This window comes from Mus caroli, chromosome 5 (assembly GCF_900094665.2).
Source record: "Mus caroli chromosome 5, CAROLI_EIJ_v1.1, whole genome shotgun sequence".
Taxonomy (NCBI): domain Eukaryota; kingdom Metazoa; phylum Chordata; class Mammalia; order Rodentia; family Muridae; genus Mus; species Mus caroli.
Genome location: NC_034574.1, coordinates 57,395,850 through 57,404,905, shown reverse-complemented (window position 1 = coordinate 57,404,905; position 9,056 = coordinate 57,395,850). Strand labels below are relative to the sequence as shown.

Sequence of the window (9,056 nt, the reverse complement as noted above, 5' to 3'; positions counted from 1 at the left end):
CCTCCCCAACCAAAGCAGTCTCAGGTCCCGCGTGATTGGACTGGAGCAGAAGCTGTGTTCCACTCATCAGCAGTCTCAAAATCCTGTGGCAGGGGTCGTGGGTAGCTGGCGGGTGTCAGCCGACCCTGCGCTGTAGCTACCCCGATGCTGATCCGGCCGGATGAGGCCTGTGGCCCTATTCAGGCTGGTTTCTGCTTCCCTAACTAATGCAGTCTCCCCCATTTCTTTTAAGAGCTAAGTAATTATGAGTTTAAAGTCAAGTCATTGAAAAAAAAAATCAAGGGGCTGGAGAGATGGGCCAGTGGTTAAGAATATGCACTGTTCTTACAAAGGCTTGCAACTGCCATAACCCCAGCTAGAGGGGATCCAATACCTCTGGCCTCCGTGGGCACCTGCACCCATAGGCAAATATCCACATGCACACACACATATTCAAATTTAATTTAAAAAATGGTTTTTAAAAAGTCAAACTATTGAAATGATGATTCAAAATAAAAGTATAAAAGAAATTATGAAAAAAAAAATCCTTTCCCGAAAAAACCGTCTCCAGGTTCCATCCCAAAGCACCCCCTCAAACCTAAATACCTCCGGCTGCTGCCTCCGCTGGCGGGGTGAGCTCTCGCGTCAAAGCTGATCACCACGCCCCTCTGCTTCAGGTCACTGAACTGCTTTTCCAGGTACCTGCAAAATCCCTGAACGTAGCCCAGGGAGTCAAAGCACACATTTCATACATATGATATAAGAATCAGCCTAAAATGATATTTTCCCCATTTTCACAGGACAATGTCTTTGACATAGGGTTGGGGATCAGTGATTATGCAGACTGAATGGTGAGATGAAAACAGCTTTTTGGACTGTCTACTCAAGTCAGATGCTGTGCTGAATTGAATATCTCCAGGTCCAGACTAACTTGCTCAAAATCTCCTTCTTTTGATAGGAACACAAAGGACAGCAAGGGCTTACTCAGTTTCAGACCTAATGAGCCGCAGATCATGGCTTGTACCCAGGTCTGGTACAGGTGGATCAGTGTCGGGTGTAAGGCATATATACCTCTGAGGCCAGAAAATGGATTTGAATTCTACTCTGCCACCATTGAGGAAGAGACAACTTTTTCTTCCTTTTCTCTAGTTTCCACGTCTATATATAGTAAGACCAATAATCCATACTATATAGAGCTTTTGTAAGGCTTAAATGAGCTATAAAAACGGTAAGGTGAGGCCGGTTAGTAGTATGCTTGCCTAGTAAGCCCGAGGACCTGCATTTGATACCCAGAAGCCAACTTTAAAAAAAAAAAAAAGTTAGGTGTGGTGGCACAAGCTTGCAATCCCAGTATTGGAGAGATGGAGACAGCTCCTACATCCATGGGGGCTCCCTAGCTACCCAGCCTACTTGGTGAGTTCTAGGCCAGCAAGAGACCCTGTCTCAAAAGAAAAAAATGAACGGTGCCTGAGAAATAAACACTGAGCTTATCTTCTGGTCTCCAGATGTGCAGGTGCTCGAATGGTCATTTCCTTTAAAGACCTGATCCCCTGCTTCCAAAGTCAGCAGGGACTTCTGACATTTCTCTCTGCTTTGTGACATCACTTAGAGAAAGTCAATGCATTTTATACAGTTTTGACAATTAACTGATGGAAGTCTGTTTGATTTGTTTGTTTCGGATACTATTTACCAGAAATCTAAAGGATGCTGGAATTAATCCATTTATAGGGTAAAATTTGCTATACAAATCAAACTTGTGCATTTTGGGGCTATCACTACCTGCCCCAAGCTGGTGGAACATCCCATCCCTGTATCTCAGGGATCAAACAGCATCACATCGGTCTCAGCCACATGAGAGCAGCGAACTTGGAATCTAAACACTCTGTACACTGGACATTATCAGAGAGTTCTAGTTGACTGGGCAATAGTGATGTGACCTAATCCTTACTGCACTCTGACTAAAGGAAATCTTATACATAATGAAGTATACCTACAATTTTTGGTAGAGGGATAGATCTCAGTCTTGTTAGCAATGTTACATCTTAGATTGTTTCTTTTCCTTTGGCAAACAAATAGCATCCAGCGCACCTTTCAAAAGTGATAACGAAATAAGGATGTATGTATTCATCTTGGGTCCCCAAGAAGGAATTCAGATGCCTGACCCTTCACAGCTTACAATGGTGACATTATACCTGACTTTTCAGGTCAGCCTTTGAGCTGTGACCTCAATGTGTCAGGGAGCAAAAAGCATATAGCCCAAGTCCAGATTCCGTACCCCTAAATCTTCTAGGAACTTCTGGGTCCTGCTAAGGATGAGGTCCAGAAAATAGTTGAGGGAAAGGACACTATCCCATAGGGGACGAAGGAGGTTTTCAGAATTAAAATGCTACTATAAACAAAACAAAAACTTGCATGACTTCAAAATATATAACTAAAAAGCTAAAAAAAAAAAAAAAAAAAAAAAAAAAAAAAAGAAAAAAAGGATGGGTTAGGGATGAAACTAATGAAGCCATCTTTTAGAAATTACTTTTTAATTATATCCACACATGTGTTTCTGAGTAAGTGTATGCCATATGTGTGCAGGGTATCGGAAGAGGATGTCTGATCTCCTGGAGCTTATAGGTGGCTATAAGCCACTGGATGTGGATTCTGAAATCTTCTGTAAGAACAGCAAGTATTCTTAGCCACTGAGCCATCTCTCAAGCCCCTTTCCTTATTATTTTAAATTATGTATGTGTGTGAGCCTGTGTACGGGTATGTGCATGGGTATACATGGGTATATAGGTGCTCGTGGAAGCCAGAAGAGGGTGCCAGGTCCTCTGGAGCTAGAATTATAAGCAGTATGAATCACCTGACATGGGTGCTGGGAACCAAACTGGGGTCCTCAACAAGAGCAGCCTGGGCTCTTCACAGCTGAGCCAACTCTCCAGCACCCCGAAACCATCTTGAAATGCGATTAGCCCTGAGTTAGTTAGAACGGGCTATTTCATAGGCCAGTGAGTTCTTAGTGACCAATGTGTCCAGGTTAAATTAAGTACTCTTTGATAATCACAAACAGAGCATCAAAAAGATGAGAATTAATTGTCACAAGAAATTATAACCTCTACTGCTGAGACAAATAGTAGAGGAGTTTTCCTCCAATCACCGGCCTACTTCTTTGAGATTGTCTTCACTCATATGCACCCGTGCCTTAACCAAAGCAGTGTAGTTTTAAGGTGCCACTAGGCTTGCCCTTCATACCCAAAGGAGCAGCAGCAAGAGTGTCAATGCCTCAGTAAAGGGGAGAACAGGGATGTGACTGACCAAGCCACATGCTAGTGCTCCATCAGGGAAGGCCACCCACAGCTGGAGTGGCAGCCAGAGAGGACCATTCCAGAAGTCCTCTCTCCTTCACTTCTGGGATGGCCCCTAAGATGTTAAAGTTGCATCTGCTGCTTTCCTGAAATGTTCTCTGCCCCGAGCATCCTCGTGTCCCACGGGAAGCATCATTCCAGGGTAGAGGGTTTCTAAGGACCACACCAGTGGGTGGATGGTGGAATCAAATCACTCTCCACTGTGGTTTCACAGGACTCCTGGGCTGGAGAGAGGGCTCAGAGGTTAAGAGCACTGACTGCTCTTCCAGACGTCCTGAACTCAATTCCTAGCAACCACATGGTGGCCCACAACCATCTGTAATGGGATATAATGCCCTCTTTTGGTGTGTCTGAAGGTCTGAAGACAGCTACAGTGTACTTGTATACATAAAATAAATAAATATTTAAAAAAAAAAAAAGACTCCTAATTATGTGCATTCATGAGGCCCACTCTCAGAAGAGTTCCGTTGTTCTAGCAGAAAAGTGGGCCACGGTGGCCTATGAACTTACTTAAGCCTACTTTCTCCATTTCAGGAAATTAGATAGAGTTGAATATAGGGGGAAAGGTTCAAGGTTAATCTTCAATTCAGAGACGCCCCACACCTCACAGTAGGTGTTACAAACAGGATTATCCAAATACGGCCATGGCAATATATACCCCCACCAGGTGCCACTGACCTTCTCTTTAGACAGACAGAACTCGGTGGGGATTAGTCACTTTGTTTGGGTCACAGCTCATTTATAAATGCCAATACAGATTCCGGCCCGCATATTCGTGTTCATATTCCCTGCCATCACTTTAGTCAATGGGTCTGTATAAGAACAAAATCTCCACAAGGGGATCTGTCTTTGTCATATCCATTCACTATGCCTGACACATAGTGGGCATTCAATAAACTTGTTGCATGGCTGGCTGGGTGGACAGAAGGCTGATGGGTTATAAATAAGGACTGAACGAGCCTCATTTTGTAAATTAAATGGTGGGCACTTTCTCTCTTTGGTCAGATCCAAAGACATATCCATAACTAAAACAGATTAAATCTATCAGGACTCAGGGAGATACCCCAGGAGTAACCAGCACTCACAGACTGACTCATGGTACCTGTGTGGTCTGGATGATGGTCAGATCATTCATTCGAGAAATCCCTGCTCCCATAGGCGCTCGAAGGCCAGCTGTCCCAAACTCCATCCGGGCCCCAAAGCATTTCCGCAGCTCTTCTTTATTACCTCCAGCAATGAGTTGTTTCACTGACTCAGAGGTTAAAGGGTTCTGAAAGACAGACATGGATGTACCAGGCACAGCTTGGTTAAGAGAAAGACAGAAAATCTGCAAGGTAGACCATGCCCTCAACACACACACACACACGCGCGCGCGCACACACACACACACACACACACACACACCTCACCTCTATGAAAAACCTGTATAAACAGAGGCTTTTGCATTTTCTGGTGTTTTTGAAATCTGAGCTAAGGAATTCGATGTAAGATGTAGTCTTTGTCCTACTGAGGGAACAGTTTTAGAGAAAATGAACTAGATGCTGTTTTAGGACAGACATCTAACACGCTCAGGGAGATCTCAGATCATTTGCTTATCAACCCCGTGCTTGAGAAGGCTAGAAAGTTTCCCAAGTACCTATTTTCCCCATCTGTAAAAGGGGAACCAGCTAGAACCTCTCTTGCATATTTTTCAAGGTTTGAAATGACTTCGTCTTGGTCTGACACTGAGTTGTGATGTTCATCTCCTTCCCGAAGGTCCTCAAACTGTTCCAGGGTGGTAGGTCAGTCAGTACAATCAAGACCGTACTTTTGTAGTGCTTTATAATTCTTACAAAGTGTTCCCTTTGTATCTGGTCGTGTTTCAATGACTCTAAGTCAGGCCAATAATAGCTGATGGTTTTGGTAGTATTTTACACTACAGAAATTGAATGGCTTGCTTAACTGCGTGGTGAACATTAGCCTAGTGCTTTTTCTATTACCTAAATTGCAAACAGATAAGAGCATGAATCATTTATGTACACTTGCCTTGTTTTCTTCACATAATGATTGCTGGAGATGTGAAGATTGGAGAATTACCTAACTCCACATGGACTTTTACATTAAGAATTGAGGGAATGCTGGAGTGAAGCACTTCTAATCATCACTCCCTAAAATGAACACTGGGCAAGATAAGGCCCTATAATTAAACTTTGAAATGTGGTCGCCATAAAACCTTGGCTTCCTAGAATCAAGCCTATAGTTCCAGATTGTTCCAGTTTCAACAGGAACTGGGACCAACCTTTTGATTAACACTAGATTCCAACCACAGAGAACCACCTTACCCATTACACCGGCAGGCGCCCCCAAGGCAAGGCTCAGAGCTGTCATACAAAGGGAGCGCAACAAACATCTGCCGAGTGGCTGAGACAACACAGACTTCCTGGCCACACCCAATATCCAGGGCGTCTCTGAGGCCTACTGTGGATTTCAAAAGTCTTAACTGGTCTTGGATTGCTAGAAAAGACTCAGCAGCCTGAGAGAACAAAGCAAAGAGATAAAGAAAAGTCAAGAAGAGAGCAGCAGAGATAAGGGTCAGACCTCGGGGTGATGGAAAACGGACAGAAGAGGGAGGCACCGGGGAGGGGACATAGTAGCCAAGCAGAGAGCACTACTAGAGTTCTTGCCAGCATGGGTGACTCTGCAACTTTTTAGCTGGTGGGAGGTCCCCTGAAGAATGAATGGGTCCTTCCCAGAGAGGCACCCATCTCCAGTTAAAGGAACTGAGAGGAGCTAAAGTCAGCTCCATCAGTTAAGTGCTTGCTATGCAAGCTTTAAGACCCAAGCTCATATCCCCAGCATGCACTTGCCAGCCCAGCCAAGCAGAGTTCATCTGTAAATCTAATGCTGGAGGTAGATAGACTATGTATGCATAGAGTGGGCGGTTCAGACAATTTAGAATTTAGCCAATGTTCAATGAGAGTATGCTTGGGCCAGGGAGTGGCACTATTAGGAGGCCTTGTTGGAAGAAGTGTATCACTGTGGGGGTGGGCTTTGAGGGATCTTCCTCCTAGTTGCCTGGAAGACAGCTTCTGTTTGCCTGCAGAACAAGATGTAGAACTCTTAGCTCCTTCACTAGCACCGTGCCTGCCTGCATGCCGCCATGCTTCCCACTATGATGATAATGGACTGAACCTCTGAAACTGTAAGCCAGCCCCAATTAAATGTCCTTTATAAGAGTTGCCTTGGTTATGGTGTCTCTTCACAGCAATAACTAACTCTACCCTAACCAAGGCAGAGTGAATGAGGAAGGTATTTTCAGCTTCTGGCCTCTGCACAAATATGCACACAGGTGCCCACACAGCTACAGACAAGCACATGAACACAGACACAACCATACACCACAAAGACACACCTCTGATTGGGAAAAGAACATTGAAGCATCTCCAGAGGAGAAAAGGACAAGTTCCCTCCACCTCTACTCATGGATATCCAAGACAGAATCCATGTTCTACAGTAATTACATTTTCTGCTCACTTCTGAGTGCATCTGTGAAGTACCTTCTGAAGACCAATAGATCCCAGGCTCTGATGGGATCAAAGGGTCCCTCCTTTGATGGATCCATAATATGCTGGGATTATAAGGAGGTAACAAATGGTGGGAACTGGGAGCAAGTTGGAGAATCGAGGATACTGGGACTTGTCACAGGATGATATATTTCCTCAATGGCCTCTTCCTATATTCCCCCTTTCTCTGCTTCTTAGCCAACAGCTCTGCTACTCCTTTCTACTCCTTTCTACTCCTTTATCATGAAGGATAAAAGCATCTCAGAGTGTGAGCAGAGCAGTTCTTTCCTGCCCCTTCAGTCTTTGTCAAGTGGTACAATAGCCCAATAACACACACAACAATACTTCTTAGCTGAGGCTTAGGACAGCTACACAATACAAGTTACTAAGTGATCAGAAATGGGAACAGTTTCCTCCCCTTAAACATCCTGGAATGCTTTATGTTTCCAGGAAAAAAAAAAAAAAAAACTACAACAAAACAAAACAAAAACTCCCATGAGGAGCTGGCACTGCCATCCCGTTTCCAGGATGGCCTGACTATTCATTTTCTAGGTGTGACAGGCAAAGGCCTCTGCTGAGCCTTCCAGCCTCTATCCAGTCACCAAATGTTTCAGGGACCAACTATAGACATGCAGTACGGTACTACAGTACTGTAGACCACCGAAGGCAGCAGAGACACACAGCACCAGCTACATAATTTTCAGGGGCCAGTGCACAATTAGACCGAAAGACTCCGTGTTTAACAAGAGAGAATCTCAAAGTAGTGCTTTAAAATACAGCTTGGGCCCTTCCCTGAGCACCAGTTCAGTGGATCTGCGTGGGTCTCACCTCCTGAAGTCAGCCCTAGATACCGACAAATTTTAAACAAAAAAGCCTGTAAGGGATTGTCGGTTTGTTTCTTTCAATCCCAGGAAGAGCAGGGAACCAAAGGCCTGGGCTGTCTAGAGTGAGAGTTTGAGTTAAATAAGTTGCACTTGGGAGACAGGAAAGACCCGCTAAGTTCACACAGGAAAAACGACAAGAGAAATAAAGTCAGCAGAACACCGGCAAGAGGAACATTGCGGGGAAAGCAACAGGACACGGGAAAGCACAGGTCAGAGAGAACTTGTAGAGGGCAAAGGAAGTGATGTCCGGAGCTGGCTGACTGACTAAGACAGTTACAAGGGAAAGAAGCAGATGGGACCAAAGCGTACCCTGTCACCTTCCCAGTGAAGTGAATGTTCTCTGGAAAACTCCCAGTCAGCCTGGCCCATCAGGGACCCGGTAGTATCCATGAAATCAGAAAAGGTGGTCTGGACTGCGGAGAAGTCCAGGTCCCAGGTCCCGGGAAAGGCGGGACAGAGCGAATTCTGAATGGATGAAGATGCTCAGCCCATCACAGAACCTCAAAAACCTTCTCGTGCGTGGACTACCCCGGATCCCAGGCCCGCTACGTTCACTCCCCAACCCATCCCCCGCCTCCCAGCTCGCTCCTCTACCGGGTCTTAGCAGCCGGGCGAGCCACACAGCTGTCTCCAGTCCCGCAACAGCTTATGCAGAGCAGGCGCCGTGTGGCCGGGCAGGGAAGGAAGGAAGCTGGGCCCGGCTCTCTGCCGGACAAGTCACGGCGCCCGAGAACCGAAGAGCCGGAGATCGGCCCTTACCTGGTCCCAACGCAGCCACTGCGCGGTCTCCTGGTCCAGTCGCGCGTCCATACCCAAGCCACTGCCTTCCGGAGCTGGTGTCTCTGTCGGTGTCGCCGCCGCCATCCCGCAGCAGTCACAACCGGGCGGAGGAGGCCGGGTCACCCTTCTGGAGGGGCGGGGAGAGGGCGGGGAAAGAGGCGTAGTCAGAGAGCCGGAGGGAAGAGGACATGCAGCAGCCCCGTCCGGTTCTAGACTCGCCATTAGTGGGTGTGCTTCCCGGAGGGCCAGGCAATTGGGGAGTGCTTTGTTGTTAGGAGAGCTGAAGGCTCGCCTTACTCTAGTCTCCTAGGCCCTACATACCCAGGGTCCTCCAGCAAACATCAAGTATGCATTTGGTGCCCATCACGCCTGAGATGCTTAGTCTGACTGCGCTGGGAAGCAGAGCACATTGGCGCAGGCCAGTAGCAGTATGGCAGATGCAGGCAGGTCTCTGTGAGTTAGAGGCCAATCTGATCTACATAGTGAACTCTAGACTAACTAGGGGTACATAGGGAGAT

General features: G+C 46.3%; 1 protein-coding gene across 1 annotated transcript in view; it reads right to left on the bottom strand.

The window, feature by feature from the left end:
• Pgm2 (phosphoglucomutase 2) overlaps nucleotides 1–8,661 on the bottom strand; it is a 29,332-nt gene extending 20,671 nt beyond the window's left edge. Inside the window, exons 1-3 of the mRNA XM_021162727.2 lie at nucleotides 8,518–8,661; nucleotides 4,435–4,602; nucleotides 586–692 (exon numbers count right to left, since the gene is read on the bottom strand). Coding sequence (XP_021018386.1) covers nucleotides 586–692; nucleotides 4,435–4,602; nucleotides 8,518–8,622 — 380 coding nt within the window. The 5' untranslated portion in view covers nucleotides 8,623–8,661. The remainder of the gene's footprint in view (nucleotides 1–585; nucleotides 693–4,434; nucleotides 4,603–8,517) is intronic.
• Nucleotides 8,662–9,056: the final 395 nt, after the last annotated feature.